Source organism: Vitis vinifera, chromosome 4, assembly GCF_030704535.1.
Source record: "Vitis vinifera cultivar Pinot Noir 40024 chromosome 4, ASM3070453v1".
Taxonomy (NCBI): domain Eukaryota; kingdom Viridiplantae; phylum Streptophyta; class Magnoliopsida; order Vitales; family Vitaceae; genus Vitis; species Vitis vinifera.
This window is the reverse complement of record NC_081808.1, coordinates 7,731,885-7,757,536: the sequence shown is the minus strand read 5'-3', so window position 1 is coordinate 7,757,536 and position 25,652 is coordinate 7,731,885. Positions and strand designations below refer to the sequence as shown.

The following is a 25,652-nucleotide window of genomic DNA, read 5'->3' as shown; positions in this document are numbered from 1 at the left end:
CTATTCTAAATTTACACGTTGGATCTTACATACAAAGTTGGTTGTTGGAAGATCAGGCTGATTTCCTACATCTGATTTTACAAAATCCTTCAAATGATCTCTTAGAGTTGAAAGGCATGAGTGGAATGCAGCCAGGATTGGAGGGATCAACATTGATAAAGCAGAAAGTACATTACTCAAATACTTTATGTCAGCTAATAGCTGTTGTGCTCCACGATCTATTATGTATTGAATCCTCCACAATTGCTCCATGTAAAGAGCAGTAGCTGTTGGAAAATTTTTATATGGGCTAACATTAATTGAATAATTTGTATTTGCAAAAACGGGTTAATAGATAGTCTATTATATAATGAGCCTAATTAACTAGTGATCACATTTTGGATTGGGTTTTGCATCTTTTGAGTGGAAGCTTAGTTGAGTGGCAAGTGTAGGCTATGGGTCTCATTGAAGCCCATTATGGGAGGGGCCAATGAGAACCCAATATTGAGTTATGCTAAGTCTCCTCTCTAATCTAGATAAAGGGTTTTCCCATAGAGCCACCATAGTTGTTATCAAGATCATAGAAAGGAAAACTTGGTTGCAACAATCAATCACTTTTATTTTGTGATGGCTCAAACAGGTATGTTCTTTCTAGTGATTTTCTATTGTTAGTATCCTTTAATCATGTATGATTAATCTAGGTGATTATGTAAATATTCTATATGTGGTATTAGAGCCAGATTTACATGATTTAGGATTTACAATTGGAAATCGAAAATAAAATTTTTAGTTTCTTATTTTATTTTATTTTATTTTATTTTATTTTCGGAGCCAAATGTGTGATTCATGAATGTGTATGGTTTTTTGGTTTCTTTTGATTGTGAAACTTTAGGTCTTTTGTTCCTCTTGTCATAAGCTTCAAATTGATATATCATATGTGCAATTTCGTTGTTTAAATTGGGAGTAATTAAGTTTTTAAATTTTCAGAATTTTCTTATTTAAAGATTCAAGAAAAAATTTATTTGTTCAAATTATTGTGTTTTACTCAAATTAAACTCTTAGATTTTGTTGTTTACATATATTATAGTTGATATGTAGCATCAATTTTGGTTTTTTGGCTCAATTTGGTGAAATTTGAAAATTCGAAAATATGGGTATGAACCCTAGAAAATTTGTTTTATATTTTTTTTAAAGATTGAGAAGGTTTTTTGTTTAATTAATTGTTGTAGAGAGATTTCTTATATTGTTAAGGTAAAAATACATGTAAAATGAGGCCGAAATAGGTGTTAAAATAGAATTTTTTGATCTTGGTTATGGAGGTATAAAAATCGAATTTTGTTAATCAATTATGGAGATCTTTAAGTTGTTTTTTTTTTATGATTAAATGACTTAGAATTGTTAGAAACAACCTAAAGTTTAAAACCCCTCAAGATCTCGATCGAAAAACCTTTTTTTTTTCAATTGTTTATAATCTGGGTAGCAATCTGGTCATTTGATCCGAATTGCAAATTTTTTGACCCGCTGCTGGAGGTTGAAGATGACCTCCAGCATATGCCACACGTGCCACATGTGCCGCACATTCCCCACTCGTGAGTCAAGTGTGTGAGGTGCGTGTAACCTCATCCAGTGTCTTTTTTTAGCCCCGTTTTTTCTTGTGAGCTCATTTTTTTGTCATCTATTTTTCTAGATATATAATTTTATTTTTTAGGGGTCAAAAATATTTATTAAATAATTATTACTTATTTATGTGTTTTAATTAGCTTAAAATTATTCTTTGGTATAATTTTCTATTGAGAATTTACCAGAAATTATGCTAATATATATGGAATAGAAGTGTAGTACTCACTCTCTCTAGATTGAAACTTTTTCAAGCATACTCTCCTACTTGGTCTAAATCACATAAACTAGTTAAATAATTAGTTTAAAGTGTAATAAAAAAAAAATTGTTGTTCAAATTCTTGCAACTATAATTGATCATTGATCATTGAAAGTACATTTTGTGACGTACTTCATCTTGTTTGATCATATGCATATATATCGCTAATATGCACTATTGTTGTTGGGCAATATTGTTTTTTAATTTACCCAATTTTGGAACGTTGCATGTGAATTGTTGAGGTTATTTCACCAAAGTGATTTAACCATCAAAATTTGCAAGTTTATGAGTTCTTATTTTGTTGATGGGGAAACTTTTAGATTAATTTGTATAATCGCCTGCCCAAAGGGGGTTATTGTGCAAATTAATTTAACAACATGAGGATATTGAATGAAATAAATAATTTGATAAATTTATTTGCCCAAAGGAAATAAATTTTAATGAATTATTTATTGATTTTCATGCTTAGAGAATAGTTGTTTATTGTGGACTCTGCCCAAATGGGAGTTTATGATAATACAATTGATTCTTGTATTGTATTTCTTATGCTTATTTAAGCATTTTACCTATTGCCCATAATTGATCTAGTTGCAAATTTTTGTCAATCAGTTTCTTTTGTTGTGAACAATAATAATACTACAATTGAAATTCCAAGTGGGTTGAACAATAAGAAATGGAGATCAGACATAGAGTTTGTTTTAGGAATGATGGACTTAGACATGACTCTACGTGAAGATGAACCTCATAAGCCCACTAATGAAAGCATTGAAGCTATGAGAGCTCATTATGCGAAATGGGTAAGATCGAACTGTTTGAGTCTCATTTCAATCAAGAGGTCCATTGTTGAGCATCTCCTTAGAGGAATACCTGAGAGCAACAATGATAAGGAATTTCTCGTTGTTGTGGCAAATAGATACCAGACATCTGACAATGCCGAAGCTGGGTATTTTATGGATGAATTGATGAATATGAGGTATAATGATATAAAAGGGGTTTGTGAGTATATCCTAAAAATGGTGCATCTTCAGACTAGATTGAAAGCACTAGACATTCCCATTCCCAATAAGTTTATTATTCATCAAGCCCTCGATACTCTACCATTTTCTTTTAACCAAATCAAAACTTCATACAACACCCTGAATGACTCTTGGGGTGTGAATGACCTGATCACTAAGTGTGTGACTAAGGAAGAAAAACTGAAAAGAGAAAAGAATGAATCTGTTCATCTCGTTGCTCTTGGAAAACCGAATAATAAAAAAAGAGTTGAAAAGGCTAGAAAGCCCAACTTCCACAATCATAAGAAAAGCAAGAATTTCAAGAAGAGTGGAAGTGAGAAGCAGAAGAATGGAAATGCTAAGAACATAGACCTTAAGTGCTATCACTGCAACAAAAAGGGTCACAAGAGGGTTGATTGCTTTAAGTTTAAGAATTGGCTAGAGAAGAAAAAAGACGAACAAGGTATGTTATTTGCCTATGTCTGTTTTGAATCTAATTTAGTTAATGTTCCTTTAGATTCATGGTGGCTTGACAGTGGTGCTACTGTTCACATTGCAACTTTTTTACAGGGGATAAGAAATCTAAGGAAGCCAAGTGAAAAAGAGTCAAAGCTTAAAGTTGGCAATGACATCGGGATTGATGTTGAGCATATTGGGATTGTTGTTCTAGAATTAGATTCTGGTTTTCAGCTTGTTTTGGACAATGTTTTTTGTGTACCTTCGTTTAGAAGGAATTTAATTTCCCTTTCAGTACTTGACAAAGCTGGATATAGTTTCACTTTTGCAAATAAAAGAGTTGAGGTGATTTATGACTCTAAAGTGATTGACAATTGTGTTTTGTTTGACGGACTTTAGAGTTTGTCGTTGTTATCTACTTGTTCTTACAATGTTGAAAATAGCGTTGCTAAAAGACCTTTGACTAAAGAAAGATTTTCATTATTATGGCATAAGCGTTTGGGGCACATTTCTAAAGAACAAGTAGAACGCTTAATTAGTTCTGGGATTATTCTTCGCCTTAATTCTGATGACTTAGAAATTTGTGTTGATTGTGTGAAAGGAAAATTGACAAAGACTAAGAAAAATGGTGCAACTCGTAGTCAAAATTTGTTGGAGATTGTTCATACAAAAATTAGTAGGCCTTACTCCACTACCTTGTGTGACAACAAGTACTTCATTACATTCATTGATGATTTTTTCCGGTATGGCTATGTATATTTGATCAAAGAAAAGATAGATGCTCTTGAAATGTTCAAAGTCTTTCGAACTAAAGTTGAGAAACAATTAGGGAAAGTCATTGGGATTGTAAGATCTGATCGAGGTGGTGAGTATTATGGGAAGCATGGTGATGCTGGACAACAAAATGGACTTTTTGCAAGGTACTTACAAGATAATGGTATTGTTGCTCAGTATACTATGCCTGGTAGTCCTGAACAGAATGACGTGGCAGAAAGGTGCAACCACACTTTTATGGAAATGAAGAGGAGCATGATGAGTAGATCAAATTTGTCAGAATACTTATGGGGTGAAGCCATTAAAATAGCAACCTACATTCTGAACCATGTTCTTAGTAAGTTTGTGCCTAAAACACCGTTTGAACTATGGACAGACAGAAAACCCAATTTGAATCATTTTAAAGTATGTGGATGTTCAGTTGAGGTGAAAATCTATGATCCTTCTTTAAAGAAGATAGATTTGAGAACTACTCGGTGTTACTTTATTAGGTATCCTAATCACTCAAAAGGATACAAGTTTTATTGTTCGACTTGTGGCACTAGAGTTGTTGAGTCTCAAGTGGCAAAGTTTTTAGAGTTGGATGTTGCTGATAGTATACCCTCTCAATCCAATGAAAGACTGGAACCCATGGATGTTATTTCTTTACCTTTGCCAGTCTCAGACGTTAACCTTGATGTGGAGCTTTTGATTATGGGATTCAGCAAGGAGTTGCTACTGTCAATTTCCCCACTGTCGAAATAACCCCTATTGTAAATGAGATTCCTCCTATGGAAATGAGGAGAACGCAAAGAACTAGAAGGCATGCCTTATCTAACGATTATTATGTTTACATTGGAGATGGAGAGTATGACATTGGAGAAGAAGTGGACCCTACTACTTATCATGAAGCTCTCAGTAGTGATAAGGCAAATGAATGGTTGATTGCCATGAGAGATGAGATGTAGTTTATGTTAGACAATGATGTTTGGGAACTTGTTGATCTTCCTAAAGGATATAAACCCATTGGATGCAAATGGGTATTCAAGACCAAAAGAGATAACAAAGGAAATGTTGAAAGATACAAGGCTCGGTTGGTTGCTAAAGGGTATACACAGTGAGAGGAAATTGATTTCACAAAGACTTTCTCATCAGTCTCTACCAAAGATTCCTTTAGGCTAATTATGGCGTTGGTAGCTCATTTTGACTTAGAGCTTCATCAGATGGATGTCAAGACAACTTTTCTCAATGGTGATTTGAGTGAGGAGGTCTACATGTCACAACCTGAAGGATTTAAGGAAAATGGGAAAAAGAACATGGTATGCAGATTGAAAAGGTCAATTTATGGTCTCAAGCAAGCTTCTTGTTAGTGGTACTTGAAATTTGACAAAATTGTGACGTCTTTTGGTTTTATAGAAAACAAGTTTGATCAGTGCGTTTACATGAAAGTCAATGGGAGCAAGTACATTTTCATGGTTCTCTATATCGATGACATTTTACTTGCTAGTAGCGATGTGAATCTCTTGAATGATACCAAGCGTATTTTGTCTGCTAATTTTAACATGAAGGATCTCGGAGAAGCATCTTTTGTGCTGGGTATTGAGATTTATCATGATAGATCTCGAAACTTCTTTAGGCTATCTCAGAGAGCCTATATCAACTGTGTGCTTAAAAAATTCAATATGTAGACGTGCAAAGCTGGTGATGTACCTGTTGTGAAAGAAGATAAACTCAGTAATGAATAGTATCCAAAGAATGATTTGGAAAAGGGTGCCATGAAGACTATTCCTTATGCTAGTGCCATTGGTAGCCTGATGTATGCACAAGTATGTACAAGACCTGATATCGCTTTCATTGTTAAGTTCTTGGTAGATATTTATCAAACCCTGGACATGATCATTGGGTTGCTACAAACAAAGTCATGAGATATTTACAAAGAACGAAGGATTTTATGCTTGTGTATAGGAGGGTGGATGATCTCGAGGTAGTTGGATACTCAGATTCTGATTTTGGCGGTTGTTCTGACAATCGCAAATCTATTTTAGGATACATTTTTATGTTAGCTGGTGGAGCCATTTCATGGAAAAGTGTCAAACATAGCCTAATTGCATCCTCGACCATGTATGCTGAGTTTGTAGCTTGTTATGGTGCATCATCTCAAGCTGTTTGGCTAAGAAATCTGATTTTAGAGTTGCAAGTTGTTGATTCCATCTTTCGACCCATTGTGATTTATTGTGACAATAATGCAGCTATGTTCTACTCCAAGAATAATAAGATTAGTATGGGTTCTAAGCATATGGAAATCAAGTACCTTACAGTCAAAGACTTAGTGAAAAAAGGAGATATTGTGATTGAGCACATAAGAACTAAGTCCATGCTAGCTGATCCTCTAACCAAAGGTTTAAAGTCCATAACGTTCAAGGAACATGTTGTGAATATGGGTGTCATTAAGTCTTTTGATTCTTTAATTTAGTGGGAGCTTTTGTGATTTCCCTTATTTCAATTATTGTTATGCGACTTGCAAAATTAATTTATTATTATTATTATGATCATCATTATTAAGTATTATATTATAGCATGTCATAATTGAATTACATACAACATGGTATCTTAAGATATTGAACTTTAAGAATTACAGTTGTAAACTATTGGATGTCACAAATACCGCTATTTTGAGATCTTGTGGTGCACTATTGGTGACATATGACTTGTTAAAGTCAAACAATTTCATATTGTTTAGAAATTGTAGCAATTTCATTTTGTTGAGAAATTGCAATTACAATTTCATTTTGCTGGTAAATTGTAATGAGGACTGATAAGAAACAATGCATATAGATGATGATCACATGTTGGTATTGATTTCTTACTACACTATTGGGTTTACGATCCATGTCGATTAACATATAGACCATCATAGTCCAATATTAAGACCATGTTGGACCGGATAAGTTTGTCAAGATGCTACTTATAGACTATCATTTTTTTTTTTTAAAAAAAAAAGGTGTGGCCACACAAAATAAACTTTTCTGTACTTAACCCGAGAGTCTTATTTTCAAAATGAAGTTAATGAATCCTCAAAAAACAATTAATGTAGCCTAAATGGGAGAATGTTGGAAAATTTTTATATGGGCTAACATTAATTGAATAATTTGTATTTGTAAAAACGGGTTAATGGATAGTCTATTATATAATGAGCCCAATTAACTAGTGATCACATTTTGGATTGGGTTTTGCATTTTTTGAGTAGAAGCTCAGTTGAGTGGCAAGTGTAGGCTATGGGTCTCATTGAAGCCCATTATGGGAGGGCACAATGAGAACCTAATATTGAGTTATGCTAAGTCCCCTCTCTAATCTAGATAAAGGGTCTTTCTGTTTTCCCATAGAGCCACCATAGCTGTTATCAAGATCATAGAGAGGAAGACTTGGTTGCAACAATCAATCACTTTTATTTTGTGATGGCTCAAACAGGTATGTTCTTTATAGTGAGTGATTTTCTATTGTTAGTATTCTTTAACCATGTATGATTAATTTATGTGATTATGTAAATATTCTACAGTAGCACCCTCAACAACCTTTGTTATAGAAGATATCATTAGACGAAGCATACACAAAATTTTCTGCTCATTTTAAGAAAATAAACGATAAGTGAATTTAATTGATCTATGTGTCTCAAGTACCAAAATTGGGCACTTGGCACAAGCTTGCTAGGGTAGGAAACATCTGATCATTCAAAACTAGGGTCAATTTCACTCATACCTCCTGAGGTTTAGTGCAAATACATCAAATCACCATGAGTTTCAAATTCCGTCAATTAACACCCCTATAAATGTATTTCATCTATAAAATTTATTTTTCAATGGTTAGATACATGCACCTAATCCTTTTTTTTTTTTTTTTGATAAGTAAAAAATATATAAGAAAGATACATACACCTAAAATCTTTTTATTTAAATCTTTCTACAAAATAAATTTATAAAATGAAGACATTTATAGGGGTGCTAATCAACGAAATTAGAAATTATTGGTGACTTAATGTGATGCAAGTAAAATTAACCCTTCAAAACCATTATCCTAGCTTCAACAAGTGGGTTGTTGGGTGTCTAATTTTATTAGAAAACAAAATGCACAAAAAATTGAATGGTTCATGGCTTTTCATTTAAGGTACAGGTTGGTTACCTTGAACATCCATTCGGTTGCAAAGAACTGAGCTTCATCAGCATTGGGATCACTGCTACAAATGCCCTCAGCAAGTGGCTCCAACTGTTGAGGCAAAGTAAGAAGATATTCACCAACACTGGTCACATAGGCCTGAGGGTATGCATTGAAGCTAGGAAGATGAAAAGAACTGACAACACAAAAAAAGGGCAAACAAAAAGAGGAAAAAAATCACCTAACAATAAAATACAATAATGAACAATCTGCCAGCTCCAGAGATGCCCTTGACCACCACTCCATAAGGGACTGGATGAAACTTCTTTCAATTGATAACTACATAGTATATCATGAAGAAAAAATTAAGAGAAAAGGAGGAGGAGAAGGCATACAGAAGTAAAGAGCTCTGAAAAATGATGTGTTCAAAAGAAAAGCCTTGAACACATTTTAAATAGAATCCCCAATAACTCCAAAAAGAGATGATTGAACCAAATTCTAAAGACCAAAGACTTTAATTACTGTTAAATTTAGCCCTTGAATAAAACAAATTCTAACCATCAATCAAAAACTACACAAGAATTAAAAGACTAAAATCCCTTACTATCACAGTGACAGGAGTATAAGATACAGTAGCATGAAAGAATACCCACCATTGTTTACCATACTAACAGAATATTGGGTAAAACTAAACTTTCTTGCCGAACAGTATTGACTGCCTAACTCAAAACTAACCATTAAAATGGATTTTGATGCTTCCAATATAAAGAATATCCCCAAAGACCAATTTGCCTCTTTCCTGTTAACAAGCTCCATATGATCAATGTTTTCGACAGTTTATTCTTTCATTTTTCTTTTATTGGATTCAGAGTGTAGGATATCACCATCAGGATTATGCCCAACTTAAAAATAGGACTTGGTGTTTCCACTGTCATATTCAGCAATACCTAATGTCGTCCTATCTTCTAGCGCTTGGTGTTTCTGCTGTCATATTCAGAAATACGTAATGTGTGTGTGTGTGTGAGAGAGAGAGAGAGAGAGAACAGAAAAAGGAAATGCACAAATATTGGTTTCACTCACCTGATCTAAAAGGTTAAAGTGTCTCCAAGCCTTCTGCGGCACATCAACCAGCTGCACAGATGCCACATCCAAGGCAGCCCTTCCAACCATAGACAATTCTCCATTCCCATCATCACTGGCTACATGTGACTGATTTTGGTCCAAATTTGAGCCAAACACTGAAAGGGACAAACTTGTGCTCAGTCTAGCAAGAGTGGCCTTCAAGGAAGCTTCAAGACTGCGGATCTGCTTGTTAAACAATCTGCAACTGTGAGGATCTGCAATGCACCTTGGACAATAGACCACTCTTCCTCATTTGATATCAAGTCTACTTTGCATGCATTATGAGTTCCTTCTTTTCTGTCCGATACCATTTCCTTCTTTGTACCACCACCATCACCAGTATCTACTCCACATGCAGCTCTCAATGATTTAAGGGTCTCTTGAAGGGTAGAAATGTACTGTAACATTATGTCATCTATTGCTAGAATTAGTTCATCTATCTCAGAACCACCAGTAAAACTGATGCACCTCTCTACAGCCTCATTAAGGAACAGAATGACTTGGGGAATAGACTCCTCCATCCTTCTAACCGTTTCACCGAGTTCAATCCTGTTGTAGTATGTGACTCGTATTTGAGTGAAAAGACATATGGAGAAAAAGGGGCAAATGCTGGAGCGAAGTGGAGCAACGGCATTTGCCTTTCAAGCTTGTACTTCTTTTGTTGTGGGGCAAACAATAGGTTGGGGGTGCGGGGGCAACACCCCCCGCGGTACGGTTCAAGGGTATTTTTGGAATTTTCATTCCTACGGATTAATATAAATACCTTTTTATGTAACCATATAGGCAATTAACTGAACCACGTTAAATCTTTGTGTTCTTCTCTCTCGTTTTTCTATTTTTTGCCATTAATCGTTACACGGATTCCAACAAATCCCCTAGGCTCCCACACCACGCAAAATGGCTCCTCTTAGATCTACACCAGCAATTTCAGAAGAAAGTATGACACGTTCCATCTGTCCATACCTAGAACACAGGTAAAATCATTGGTTATCTAAAGAAACACACATGCTCCAATTAGTAATGATGAAAAAGAAAGAAATGCAGATTAAACATGAATTGATCCAAGAACAGAAATAGTGACCTTATCCATCGCACAAGTAATGTTTTAACTGATTCAGGATCCTTCCCAGTTCCCATACTGGCCATCCTTACTCTAACTGAACAGTTAGACAGTTTGTCTAACTGCAAACCAGATATGTTCCTAAAAGAAGATTAAATCGCAGCACCAACAGCCAGACCATTGAAACAACTCAGCTCAACTGGTTCTCACAAATCAAACTAGATCTCTGCAACTACAGTAAATGACCACATACAATGATAACATGACCCCAATTTCCATGACAAAGAACCCTGTTTTTCATGGAAGAATGAAGCACATTGAACTTCATCATCATTTTATTCGAGATCATGTTGCTGCAAAGGGTATGATTGTAGTCAAGTATTGTTCTTCAAAACATATGTAGGAGGAAAGGGAGGCCATGCCCCCTCTCCCTAGTGGAAAACCAGAGGAGAAGCACCTAAGGTACAAAGAATTTCATACCTATGTACCATTTTCTCGTCTGTTATCCTACCTATCGCTTGCAAGTCAACCATCTGAGGGCCATTGGCCAATAGTCTTGACTTGTTTACTTGATTTTTATCCTAATTTCCCATTTGTTTCTCATGAGATTAAGTTGAAACTTAGGAGCATTTCTTTTCTCCCATACTCAATTTCATTTCTGGAAAGAACTACGCATTTGCTCTTGTTTGTTTTGCCAATCTAAGTGAAGTGAAAGAATGTAATGCTATTACTCCATGGGAAGAATTTTGGTTTTATTCCAGCAGTATATGAGCACGTTGGTTGAACTGTGAAGGCCAAGAGCAATACACCATGGATTTATCTCGGACAGATGAGTCCAGTATTATGTAGTATGTTATATGAGAGGAAAGGAAGATGATTGAAATCAATGATTGCATTCATATCAGCATGTGTTGGACAGCTAAAACCTGGGAAAAATACCTCTGTTGCGCACCATTGATGTATAGATCTGTTCCTTTCAGGATATTATTTGGATTCTCATTAATCTCAGATGTTTATATTTTCTCAATTTGAATATATGCTTTGTGAACTTTGTAAACCATTTTCAGTCTTAAAGCCTGAAATTCCTCAACCCCAAGCAATGAAGATTTTTGGTCCACTAGCCAGTCAAATCTACTATACAAAGACCATTTCAAGAATTCTGTTAACTGGCTTCAGGTAATTACTTAAGAGACTATTGAATTCAGACAGCTACAACAAAGCATGGGTAAATCTTCATCTCTTAGGAAATCTTTCCTCAAACCAAACATGCTTGAAGCACATATAGTCAGATGTCTCTCCAAGAAAAGGTTCCTTGAAGGAAAATTTAGATGTATAACAGTGTAAATGAGTGTTCCCAGGAGAGCATCTTTGGTCTTGCCTCAAATTTTCACAAAAAAGAGGAGAATTAGTTCAGTTTGTGAAGGTCTTTTTAGAGTATGGGTGGTGGAAAGCTAACCATCTTCCCAACTCTGACTAAATATTCTGCAGTGTCCCTGCATTCTTGTGGACTCCCCTTCAGCCTTTTCTGCTCTCTTAGTCCTCTTGCCAGAACACTATGGTAGGAATCCAATAAAGATAAAAGAGATGGCAAGTGGGAATTAGGGCTGATAGAATTAACATTTGGACTAATTGATGATACTGAAACCATCCCACCTTTTTCAAATCTTCGGTCTTGTACCTTGTGAACAGGATAATCATATGAGAAGATGGCCTGATTAGGTCTTCAACCAAAAGGGCTTTTATTGATTCCCTTGGCTGAACCAGTTCATTCAACCAAAAACTTCTTATCCATACAGTTCCAGGATGGGTAAGTGTGGCAGCATTCCAAAGTATAAGCTTGAGAGAACGGTTCAAGAGAGAGGTGGATTTACCCATGGCTTGGTAACTTTGTCATAGTGAACAAGAAGAAGAGGTGCACTTTTGACTTGGGTTCTCCTGTTCCTTCTTTTGACTAAACCCTCATGGGTGGAGAAAATAAGAACTTACTCCTGTTTATGAGAGAACATTCATTAACATCTAAGCCATTCTTTATGCTCTATGGATATGTAGGACCATAGGAATAAAGCTGGTTTTCCAATGTCAGCACTTTTGGCAGAGGCCAATGACCCTTTTAATGATTTTCTGCAAATCAATGAAGTGGTTGAAAGTAGAAAATTTGAACACTCAAATGCTTCTAGTCAAACACCTCATTGTTTCTGAGAGGTTTAAAGGACAAAACTGGTACCATTATATCATCTCTCATGGTATATTAATTAAACATACAAGGTAAGGTGATTCAACTGAGCTGGGATTGGGCTTCTTCGGTATGGTGCTTCATCAAATGATATACCATATCCAAAATATTAAGTGCTTGCTGCAATCAGGTACCATTTTAATTTTATTCCTTCGCTGTCTGATAGTCTTATTGCAGGACAATGCCAGATATAACTTGGGAAGAACTGCTTCGATCCATAATAGCGGCAGTTCAATCAAGAGCTATTTGTCTTATCAAGCTATCAGAATCCAAGAAACTCCATTTCAATCTCAGGAAGAATGAGGAAAAGAAAGCAAAATGCTGGAAGTCACTTCAAATTGATCCTTTTCTCACATCATTTTCAGCATTAATTCTCTGGGCAGGCACCATATATATGGTCACAGCTTGATTAAGAGAACAAGCCATTTCAGCATTATGGCTCCTGATCCTAACTTTCTCAATGAATTTCACATAAGCTAGAACAAAGGAAGAATTACAAGGCCAAGAAACTGAATCAAACATCTTGTCTCAAAGGGCATCAGTGCATAATATCCATTCAACATGAACATACTTGGTATCAGATTATGAGCATATATACTTGGTATTAGGAAGATTTGGAGGCCATAAACAGTTTGCATCACCATCAGCATCCAAAATTCTCTCGGAACCCATTCATACTGTGGTTGCCCAACTCACAAGACTCTATTAGATTGAGAAATCATCTGGGCTAGAAGTAATCATACCTCAAAATGAAATATTCTTATTCACAGATAGCTACTTCATTCCACTACATCCATCTAAACAGGAAAAAAAGAAAATGGATTTGAGCATAATATTCTTGTCTGCAGATACATTCAGATAGAACTCATACATGGCAAACACCCATAATATGTACTTTTTAAGATGATGTAGGACGATGTCCCACGCATTAGATATTAAGCTGACAGACAGGATCTGTGCATATCTATTTTCAATTCTATTTTTATTCTTATGTCTTGATCAACCCAGTAAGAATCCAAAAGAACCAGGGTTGATGGGATGCTAAGACCCTTGTCCCACACATGAAAAACAGTGTAATGCTACAGCAGGATTGAGTTAATGCAACTTGCTGATGACACTAAGACTAAAGTGGCATCCACTCAGGAGGTGAGCCTTGATGGGAATAACACACTAACAAGATATCCAAGCAAAAATCAGAAGTGTCTTATATGTATGTGATTGAAGATAAAGAGGGAGGAAAGAGTTGAAAAACAAAATTGGATTCAGTGGCAGGACAAAGTGTGAGGGGCTTCGCATATAGGCAGCGAAAGACAGCCACTTAGAATGTGAGAGTCGTTCCTCAATGGGTGCATCTGTGCATTCGTATCCAAATGCATGTACTCCTGCACACTTGTATTTATGGATAAATAGGAAACGGTGTTCAATATGTAGGAGATTGTCAATGCTAAAAATCATTTGATGGTATAATTTTTGCTTTTAACCTAGCTCTGGCTCTATAACTTTTCATATATACCATGTTGCCTTCCAAAGTTTCTTGATTAATTCTGAAGTCTGCTGTAGCAGAAACACGTGATATAGATCTCCTAGGTTGCCAAGGGCAGTGCAGATAGCTGTTTGTATATATATATATATATATATATATATATATATATATAGATTAATCTCCAAGTGTAAAAGAACATGTCTAGCTATATATGTATATATATCCATTTATCTGGGTATACCTGAGGTTGGGTGCTGGCTGCCTCATCTGCAAGAGGAAGCATAACTAAAAAGGAGGTGTGTGTCATAGATTCACCCAAGTGGGGGAACAAGTGCTTTCTCTCCTGTGTTGTGACGAAAGCTTCCAACACTCAGGACACACCCTTGTGTTGATATAGTAGATTAATTTGGACGCTAACCTTTGCTTATTAAAGGCAAGTAGTTCTTCTCCAACCAAGTGCTCCTTCCACTATATCTTTGCAATGTATATAATATATCACATAATATGACCAGATTAATGCCTATAATAATGAGATACGATCTTATTCCTTTCTTTTCGGCTATCTATAATAGATAATCAGTTAGTACTATACTGCTTTGTTGTTGTAAAAATCAGATTAAAAGCAAAAGGTACCTGAAACTTGATCATGATCAATCACCAAAACCATAATCTATCTGCACTATAGATATAAACTAATGTGTCTGCCATGGAAGCCACCTTACCTCTCCATTCAGTAAACCACTCTAATACCCCCTTTCTGGATCAGAAACTAAAGACCAGATAATGATATATGTTGTATCAAACCGAAGTTTAAGTACAGTTTGATGGATGTTTATGGGATTGGTTTGAATGATATAAGATCAGATTGAGTGAACTTGGTCTGATGGTTTCTACATAGGATTCATGCTCTTTAAACTATTAGGCAATGGGGATTAATGATTGAGAACTGTCACTAAAAGAACAAAGATTAATATGATTAAGAAGGGAGGTTAAGTACACAAAAGTGAGAATTGATTATCTGCTAATAAAGTATTTGAAAAGAAAGGTGACACTATGATTTGAAGGAATAAGATTTGGGATAGAGCATTTCAACCTCAAGTGGGCTTTATGTCAAAGGAAAGAATATTTTTTGACACCAAAAAGCAGAAGTGAAAGGAAAAACAAAAATGGAGCATCAAATTTAGTAGCATTATGCAAGATAAAAGAAAACAAAATGTGTGTGAATAGTGCTTATTGTTAAACATTTGGATGTGTCATATTTTTTTAATGATATAGTCCTTGTTTAAGCATATAGAGGTACAATGTCCACAAAAGATTCGGATGATGTGAAGTCACTTAATAAATTTGAAAAAATAAATTTATAGTGTTGGTAGGATATATACAAGAATTAATTAATTGGTTAAAAAAGATGAAATAATTTTCATATTTGTGAATTTAACATTTTTCAATGTTTCTGTTTAAAAGTAACCCATTTTTGACATAAATACCTTTTATTATTTCAAGTATTTACATATATGTTTTTAAAAAATGACATTTTTATAAAAAATAAATAAAAATAAAAATAATGGCATTTTTGTTAAAATGAGGTAAAAAAGGAATGAAAGGTTAGATTTTCAAAATTGAGTTTTTAATAATCATTTTAATCAAATAACCCTATATACAATTCTTAGGTTGTGTTTTTTTTTTCTTTCTTTAACTAATGGTAATTCCAACATAAAATGTAAGAACCTTTGTAAATGTATCTTAAAAAGATAATAATTTAGAAAAAAATTAAATAGCAAAATAATAATAATAAATTGCCTCAAATTAATTTTTAAAAAATTAATTTAATTTTAATAATATAAAATAAATTCATACTTTTTATATAAGAGTTCTTACATTTTATATACAAATTATTACTAGTTTATATATTTTTTTTAAATGACATCTAAATGAGCACTAAATGAATTGAGTCATGTGACATGTAACGTTCAAAGTAGAAATAACATTCAGACTAGAGGTGAATCACAACATCATTTGGGTGAGAAGAACCGAAACCTACATGAATGAGTTTTTTGTTTTCATAAAAATTTTGATTCCTAGTTTTTATTTCTATTAAACAATTCAAATATAGTAATTGATGGGAAATCGAATAAATTTCCCATTTCAATCACTTATTTTAGCATTATCAACATGCTCTAAAGATGAAAAAGTTGACAAACAAAAGTTTAGTTAGGGCACATTCTTTGTCCAAGTTGGCAGTTATGCGGAAAAAAAATAAAGGATTTGTATGGTATTTTATTAAACCAGGGGCTATGGGATTAATTATTAGACCCATATCAAAATGAAGAAGAGAAAGAAGAATAATATTTGCTAAAATAATACCAATGAGAGTGATATGAAGAAGAGAAAGAGGGATCACAATGGGTAAAATAAAATACAATTGAGATAGAATATTCATCGATATTGCCAAATGAGACAAGCAAATCTGAAATATATTGTTGGATATGGTGTCCTTGGGATGGTAAAGCTATGTTTAAGATTAAAAAATTCAAAGAAAATTTAAATAAAGTTAAAGCATATGTGAACATCAATTATATGTAGGGTAGCTTAAGTGACTTAATAGTAAAGTTATGAAATAAAAGTAATCTAGATTTGACATGCAAGTGGCTAAGTGGGGTAGTTTGAACATTGTTATTGGAAAAAAAAAATTATTTACAAGAGGGATTTAGATTTGCTTAATTACCAAAAAGCCCAAAAGAGTACATTGAAAAACATTTTTGAAATTTAATCAAAGTTTTGATGATGTTATGTCTGTCTCTAATTATTTCAAATAATATCTTATTCAAAATACAACACTATTATGAAAAAATGATTGGTTTTTCGGAAATAAGAAGAATGTATTTCATTCAACAAAAATATCATCCGTCAAACTTTTTATATTTATTTCACATCAAAATGTTTTTTATAAAATTATATAAAAGGTATTTTGGTTCATCTGAGGGTATATTTACAACTTTAAGCATATGAGGATGATTTTCAAAATAAGAAAAATATTTTAAATTTTTGGCATAAATATTTCTTATTTAAAAAGCTCAAGTTATTAAAAAGTAAATAATAATGGTTTCATGCATGATCAAAGCTAAAGAAGATGATCTTCCTTTACCAACTCAAAAGCCTTGGAGCAATGCTCCTTCAACTCCTAATTAAGAAACTTGGTAGAAAGTTTATATCAATCAAATTAAGAAGTCAGTCTACATTGTGTGCATGTTATAACAAAAAGAAAAAAAAAATGAAAGCTCTAAAAATGTAACTTTCACTTTTAGTGAGGTTTTTATTAGTAGTCAAACCAGGGATTGATTTCAACCCATCAATAATCTTAGTTTACTAGTGATGCTTTGCTAAGATCATCTTCCACTTTACATGCAAACTATTTACCCATCTCATGTCATTTTGTTCTAGTAAAAGTATTTTTTTGTATTCTTGTTCAATAATTTAAATTTTATGTTATATCTTTAATGGTATGTAATTTTTGTTTTGTAGGTATCGCTATAATACCTTAACATTTTCCTTATATTAATTGGGTGAAACAGGTAACTAAGAGCTTCGTACCTGTTTCCAATAACAAAAGGTCTCGAAAATAGAAAATTGAACTAATTTGATTTATAAAAAGAAAATATCAATGAACTTTTATGAAATGGTTTCATAATATTCAACCACTAGTCTTCGTCATAAGACATAATTAAGAAATAGGAATTTATATTATTAAAGAATTTTTTGCGATTATTTCTTATACGGAGAATGAGTCAATCATCCAATTTAATATCTTATTAAACAAAAGTCAATTTAATATCATGAATAACAATATCTAAATTATCAAATTGATTCATAATTGAGAATTGAATAAATTTTTTAAAATTAACACTACTTAGCTTTCAATTCACTTTTAAATTTTCAAATAAATTTTTGTTTTAGAAAACCACTTTAAAAACCATTTTCAAAAATTGTTTTTTTCTTAAAAAAAAAAACCATCAAACAAACTCTAGTTTCTAAATTCCAAAATCAAATAATTAATTTTTTTGATAATTTTTTTTTTTTTTAAGAATTTAACCTAAAGACAAGTTACTTTTTAGTAGTATATTTTAATTATTTTCAGTTTTTTTTAGGATTATTTCTAAAAAATAATTATAAAAATATTAAAAATAAAATACTATAAATAAATTACTTTTAAAAATATGATATTTTAAGTTTTTACTAAAAAAATATGTTTGAAGTATTTCCGAAATTTATTTTGAAAAACTGTTTTCCAACTACTATCCCAAACAGCCCTCTTAGCGAGACTGATTATTTAGGGGTTAGGCCAAGGATACAAGTAAAACAAGTGTGTAAAATTGAGTTGGAGCCATGGTATTTTGTGGGGGCGGAAATTAGGTGGTGGAAGGTGACGAATTGATAGGACCCACAAAGTGCTAGACCCGGATATGATTGGGGTGGACCCATCGGCCACGGCAGTGAATGGCAGCGCCTCTCACTCACTGTACGGCCATTCATTCTTTTCTTGTATTTATGCATAATATACAAATACAGTAGAGCCCTCTCAAAAGAAGAGGGCCCCAGGGGGCGTAGGAAATGGGGTATGCCGGGCCAAGAGGGTGCCAAAGCAAAGCATAAAGTGGTGGTGGTGATGATGGAGGTGGTGCGCGGAGCCTAGTGTCCAATGTTCCCAAGGCCCCACTCCCCCCACCCCCAATTTGATCGTCATTCATGACTAGACCACCTGAGATGCTATTATTATTAGTATTATGGTGGGTAATAATCGGAGAAGGAATGGGTGTGAGGCTAAGGAAGAAGTCTCGCAATTGTCTCGAACCATCGCAAAGGTTTGTATACAAAAATATGGACAAATGTTGGGGAAAATGTTCTCAACTTAGTCTATACGTCATCTTTTGTTTTCTTCTAGTCTATTATAATCATTGTATGAAGACTTCTCAAAAACACTAACGTGGATTTAGGTTCAATCCTAAAAAAAAAAAATTCAAACATATATATTTGGACGGCTTGAATTTCATCTTCACTAAACATGATCTCTTGATTCACCTTCCACGGCATGATTGGAATGAGGATTACAAAAATTCTAGGCTTCATGATTATAATTAGGACAATGGCTTAAGTCACTTATGGGGTTTAGCAACACACCCACCAATTAAAATGAAGATTAATAAGAGTAGAGTGAAAGGTGAGGAGAAGAAAAAGGTCAATCAACATTCTTCGAGGAGTCACCTACAAGGGATTTATCGTGGTGGAAAAGGAAAGAGGGAAAGAAAGAAAATTGGGTATGATTTTAATCTCCGAGCAGGACACAATAAGATGAAATCAAAAGCAAATGATGAAATGAAGGAAAAGCAGAAAGCCTTGCTCTCGCTTTACCCGCAATTGAATATATCTTTATCTTTTTTAAATGATTGCGGTTTGCTTCTCTCATTACACACTTCTTTTCACACCAAAATTGAGTGGGATTTCACTGTACCATTTGGAATGCATGGACCCCACCCACCGCAGCATTGTTTTTTTTTTCATTTTTTTAATAAATTATTATTATTTTTTAATTTTAATTCAATAATCCAAGCATTACATCACTCGCTAAAAAACATTCCCTTCTAGACTTAAACAGTGGATGGATGGGCATAATTAACTCGTACACTCTCTCCCTTCTCCCCTTCAATCAACAAATTAACAATTAATTATTTACTTAATTAACCATTTTTTATTTTTAAAAATTTAAAAATAGTTTTAATTTTTATATAAGATATAAAAATTCTTAGACACTTACGTGAAAAAAAATTAATTATATTTTTATTTTTGTTTAGTTTTTAAATAAAATTTATCACTAATTCTTATTTTAAAAATAAAAAATAAAAATTTGTATCCAATCAAATACTAAATACTTAATTTAAAAAAAAAATTAGAATGTTAGAAACTTTTATATAAAAATAAAACTAATATATAAATTTATGAATTTACCTTATTTCTTTACCATCAACGTTCACAATTTCTTTGTTTTCTTTCTCCTTTCTTTTTCTTGATGATTATACTTTCGTTTTCATTCACTTTCTCTTTATAATTATATTCCACGTCAGTGCCACATGGGCTGCCAACAGTCTTTGCAATCATTAAATACGAGCCACATCATCTGCCAAAACTTACTTAAATTAACAGCAATAATGAAGCAGAGCCTTTACCCTACTCAGCAGTCAGCACTTTGTATTATGAAAATCAGCAACATAATTAATGCTATCTTTGGTTACAAGAATATATTAAAAAAGAAAAAACAAATTTAAAAATATTTTTTTAATATATTAAAAAATTATATATTTTTTAATTATTTTATTTGAATATGAAAGAGTTAAAAAATAATTAAGTGAAATAAATTTAAAGTAATATATAAACAATAATTTATTAAACCATAATTCACATACTTGATAATTTAAGATATGGTAGAAAAGTTTAATTAGAGAAGAAATTAAGCATTTAATTAATAGTAAGATGAAATTTATACACATATGGATATGGAATATCCCCATGCACATGAAAGATGGTGGTCCCTACCAACATACACAAATGGACAGCGCACATCCATCAAAACTCACACACTAAGATGAACACCACTCCCAGGTACCAAGGATCATACTTCCCTCCAACCCTACCCCTCTTCTTTCCAAATATTTACATCTAATGCCCTCATCCCCTGCCCTACGGCCCCCACTCATAAAACCACAAAAAAGAAATTGATAAAAAAAGATAAAGTAATCTCTCTCTCTCTCTCTCTCTTTTCCGGGTTATAAATAAGCCAACAATCCGTTCAGTTCCTCAAGCCCAACTTCCTTCGCATTTCCTTATTCAATACAATCTTAAAAACACCCCCTCATCTCTGTGGTCAGAGAGAGAAAAAAACATAAGGATGAGAACTGGTGCAACTTTCAACGCAACAGCAGCGTCGCCGGCCACGGTGCAGCGCTCGCCATGGCATTCTCCAGTGCCGTACCTCTTCGGAGGCTTGGCGGCTATGCTGGGTCTGATTGCTTTTGCGCTCTTGATCCTTGCTTGCTCTTACTGGAGGTTTTCTAATGGGCATTTGGACAACGGCGAAAGTGGTGGGGAAAGGGACTTGGAGAGCGGGGACGATGGCAAGGGCGGAGACGCCCGGAAGGTGGGGCCGGTGGTGTATGAGGAGAAGATTGTGGTGATAATGGCCGGAGATGAGAAGCCGAGGTTCTTAGCCACACCCATGTCGAGTAGAGCTTCTTCTTTTGGAGATAACAATGGGAAGAGCGATGGTGAGGAGAAGAAGGAGCAAGAGAAAGCAGAGAAGAGCGGTGAGAAGTTGAAAGAAGACATGAATCACTATGAACAAACAGCAACAAGCCATAACGGGGAAACTCAACACACCCATGAAGCCCAAGAGCAAAACCAGTGAGCTCTTAGTTCCTGTTCTCGTTGTCCTCTTTGCAGGAAGATTTTTCCAGTCTTCTTCTTTTGTTGGTGTCTTCTTTTCTTTTCCCTTTTGATTTTTTTTTTCCTCTTTTTGGTCCGGGAAATGTAAATTCTACATGAGATCAAATAGAAGAGACAACAGAGCTTCTCTTTTTTCCAATCACACCATTTCCACTTTCCTTTCGTTTTTGAAAAACAATATTGATTTCAAAACACAAATTCATGCTTTAGGAAGCAAGGGATCAAAAACCCTATATGGCAAAAGCAGTTTGTAGCAACCAAAGGTCACACAAAGACAAAGACACAGATAAAGACGACTCCTTTCATAAACACAAAGCCGCTTGTTTAAGGGTTCATGCTGAGATCATGAATTAAGAAAGTGTTTTTTTGAAGTGGGTTCTTGCGTTGTGCCCAGATCAAAAACAGGAACAGCAATTTTTCTTATGATTTAATTCCAAAATCACTTTTTAAAATCAAATATGTAATGGGGTTTCAAGGAATAATCGTATGTAAAAGAAATGATTAAATAGTTTTATTGGAAGAATAAAGTTGGGAAAAATGATGAAGGAATTATTCGGCCACTGCCGGGAACTTCGCCGGCGACGGTGGCCGTAAAGGAAAGTACGGTTATGGGACATCGAAGAGGGTGTTAGGAAAAAGATGAGGTCAGTTATGCATTTCTTGGGATGCAAGTTGGGTAAACGTGTTGGGTTTTAGTTGGACTGCCGCTGTTGGAAAGCTACGTGTAAAGTTCAGGAGTTGAGTTGTCACTGCGATGCGGCGACGCGACTCCGCGTAGGCTCTTAAATGGTACTTTTATTACGGAATTGCCAGTGAACAGGGAAACATGCTAGAGTGGTGGTGAGCTGTATGATGATCCACATATTCATCGCTCCGTGATCGTTCGGTCTTTAACTTTATACAAAAGCTATATTGATCATTGAATAGCTTTAGTGTCAAAATAATAATATTTTAAATTTTAAATTTGGATAAGGTGCCGTGATTGGATTCAGAAATAAAATGTTACCATACACATCCAAAAATAAAATGTTTTGTAAGTTTGGTGGAATTCCCAAATTACAAAATTATTTTATAATTCTAATTCTAATTCAAATTGGAAAATCATACCTGAAAAAGACTTCTCTTACTTATCGATAACTATCATTACACTATGAGAACATACTCTTCTATTAAGGTATGAGAACAGATTGCGAAATTGGTAGAAGAAAGAAAAAACCACTACACTTATACTTTCGAGATGAAAACGAGTACTATTTGAACCAAACATAGGTACAAATTTTGAAAACGAAAATTCTGAGAAAGAGTGACAAAGAAGAAGAGGGATATACATTTTGAGACTTTGGTATTTTTAATTAATTTTAATTTTTTCTTTTCTTTTTCTCTTCTATATTCTTGGTAACCAAACAAGACCTATGAGGAGAAATCCTCCACTGTGTTGGGTTGATTTTATGTTATTTGAAGAAAACAATAAATAAGATAGAAAAACTTTTAAAGAATTTGCAGAAGGGTGAATACATTCATATCTAAAATATTTATTTTTATGATTAAATTATGGTTGTTAGTATTCTCTAAGTAGTTCCTCTCAAACTTGGTTCAAGTGATACTTGATCCTCCTTTTGATCATTGGACAACTCATTTTGATTGATCATATACAAGGCTGACATGAATCTCATGGATGAATTTAGGGTTTCATTGTCAAAACAAGAACAAGATTAGGTTAGGGTTAATTCAAAATAGTTTTGAGATTTAGATTTTATTTCCAAATTAAAGTTCTAAATTTAAACTAATCTTAAGATTTGGTTTAATCTTGGATTGATTTTTTGATATTCAAAGTTGGGAAAATTCCACTTTCTTTGAATGGATTTGAAATAAACTTATGGGCTTCTCAAGATGTCTTTTTTGATATTTTAGAAAATCTTCATTCACACTTTTATTCCTATTTATTTATATTAAGATTTTATGGTTATTGAGATTCAACAAACAATTGGTTCTTCTAAATGAAGTAACTAAACACATTAGTTTAGTGCTAGTAATTGAGAACGAAAATTCAAATACAAGCTAGGGTGAACCTATCTCCTATTTTTCTTGATAGAGTTTATTACATATTTACGATTTAGTATTTACATAAGAAAGATAATGTATCAAGAAAGTGGCTTTATCATTGGGAATTAACATTGTTTAGTTGTTTTTAGTTGAAATAATTAACTATTTGTTGTTAGGTTAGGTTAGCTATAGTTTTTAGGTTTGGTTGCATTGTTTAAATTTTGGTTGACATAATATGAGTTATTTGTTGAATCCTTATGTTGATTTCATTCCTATATCACAAGTCATTATCATGTAGTGATCAATTGGAAATTTTTTTAACAAAAGTGGTGTAGAGATATTGGCCAATGTTGGAGGAGTTATGTAGAGTATTTACATGTTTATTCACTACATAATCTAGAATTTTAGGAAATTATAATAAAGTTTTAAATCTTAAGTTGCATCACTTTCCCAATATAATATCAAGAGGCCAACTTTTAGGCAAAACACTTGACAATTGTCTAGAGATCTTAAATGTATTGATCAAAAGAAATTTAATGTACTATGAATAATAGAGCAAAGAACATGAAAGCATACAATGATGAACATCAAATTGAAAATGTTGAGCTTAACTGGGAGAATGGTCAGGACTCTTCGTATGGTGCAACATTTTCATTCCCTATTGTTAATGGTGTTCTAGACAACTAACAATTAGAAGAATTTCTCAAGGAATTCATGTTCCATTATATGGAGTTCAATGTCAACCCCAAACAAATTCAATGCACAAGTTTCACAAGCTTTAGATGAAATCAATGCTCAACTAACTAATTTTTCATTTTCAGATTCAAAATAATGATGTAAATGTTGGAGCTAGCTTACCTTTAATTGAAAAATTGGAGGAGTTTGATGTTATGGACCTTCTCATTAATAACGTACATGAATTTAACTAAGAAAATTTTGATGAAAACATGCATGCATATTGAAAATAAACTTGTTGATGGTAGAAGGGTGACAATCGTCAAATTTGCATTGAACATGTTTTTTTATACTCCATGTGAGAATAATGTGGAAGGTAAAATTGATTCAACCAAGTTTTTAATACAAAAATCAACCTAAAGGAGTAATTTATTAAAACTTGATGGATTCTTGGCTTGAAGGGATGAAGACTAGGTTCTCTTTTTTTTTTTTTGGAAGATAGAATAGGTGAAACAAGCCCTAAATCCTAAGGGGGTTTATATAGGCTTGCATGTGAGCTTAAGTGACTTGAACCCATCTTAAGCTTGCATCACTTAATCTAGGTCACTAAGTCCTAATTAATTAATTAACCTTATTGAACTTTAATTAATTAATTAACCTAATCTAAAAAGATAATTTATAAGGTCTTGTACAACCTTACATTTTTTTTAACCAAAAATACTCTTATGAACACATATGAATAAAGAACCTAAATATCCTTCTAAAATTGTGCCACCAAGGAATATGAGCTCAAGTAGAGACCATTAGGATTCATAGAAAAATACTAGTTCCCTTAAAATTCAATTCTAAAATTGACATAACATTCTACTATAAAGAGTTAACTACACTTCAGTGTTTTATGATATTAAAATGAGATATGAAGCTTAGGTCCATGACCTACAATTGACTACATGCTAACTCTTGATGAATTAGTTTTTGTAGTCTAATGAGATAGATGTTATCAACCTCTTAAGATTATCTTTACAATCATTAAGTCTCATATCCTCTTATTATGTAATTAATTGACATACTTTAATTCATAAAGAACATATGTTAAATTCTATTGAAAAATTTCTATGGCTATAGTTTACATGATCATAAGTTCTTAGAATAACCAAAGGGAAGACAATGTCTCAATCCCTTAAGATATTATGATGCTTATCTTGAGAATATCTGTTATCACTTGCCTTAATTAACAATGACTTAATCTATAAGGAATATATTATCATTATTAACTCAAGGTTCTTCTAAGTATATTTTGATGATAACAAAACAAGATTAAGAGTATTCATGTGTTT

At 33.4% G+C, this 25,652-nt stretch overlaps 1 protein-coding gene and 1 pseudogene across 1 annotated transcript; one reads left to right on the top strand and one right to left on the bottom strand.

Moving 5' to 3' along the window:
* LOC100253537 (conserved oligomeric Golgi complex subunit 7-like) lies at nucleotides 1–12,265 on the bottom strand (annotated as a pseudogene).
* An 8,676-nt stretch (nucleotides 12,266–20,941) lies between these two features.
* Nucleotides 20,942–21,739, top strand: LOC100263835 (protein GLUTAMINE DUMPER 2). Its single transcript, XM_002263086.4, has one exon. It carries the CDS (start codon nucleotides 21,044–21,046, stop codon nucleotides 21,557–21,559), a length of 516 nt encoding a protein of 171 aa, XP_002263122.1. The 5' UTR covers nucleotides 20,942–21,043; the 3' UTR covers nucleotides 21,560–21,739.
* The last annotated feature ends 3,913 nt before the right edge of the window (nucleotides 21,740–25,652 follow it).

Bases quoted from the DNA above. Each gene is read 5' to 3' on its own strand.
- LOC100263835 (XM_002263086.4), top strand. From the start codon at position 21,044: ATGAGAACTGGTGCAACTTTCAACGCAACAGCAGCGTCGCCGGCCACG.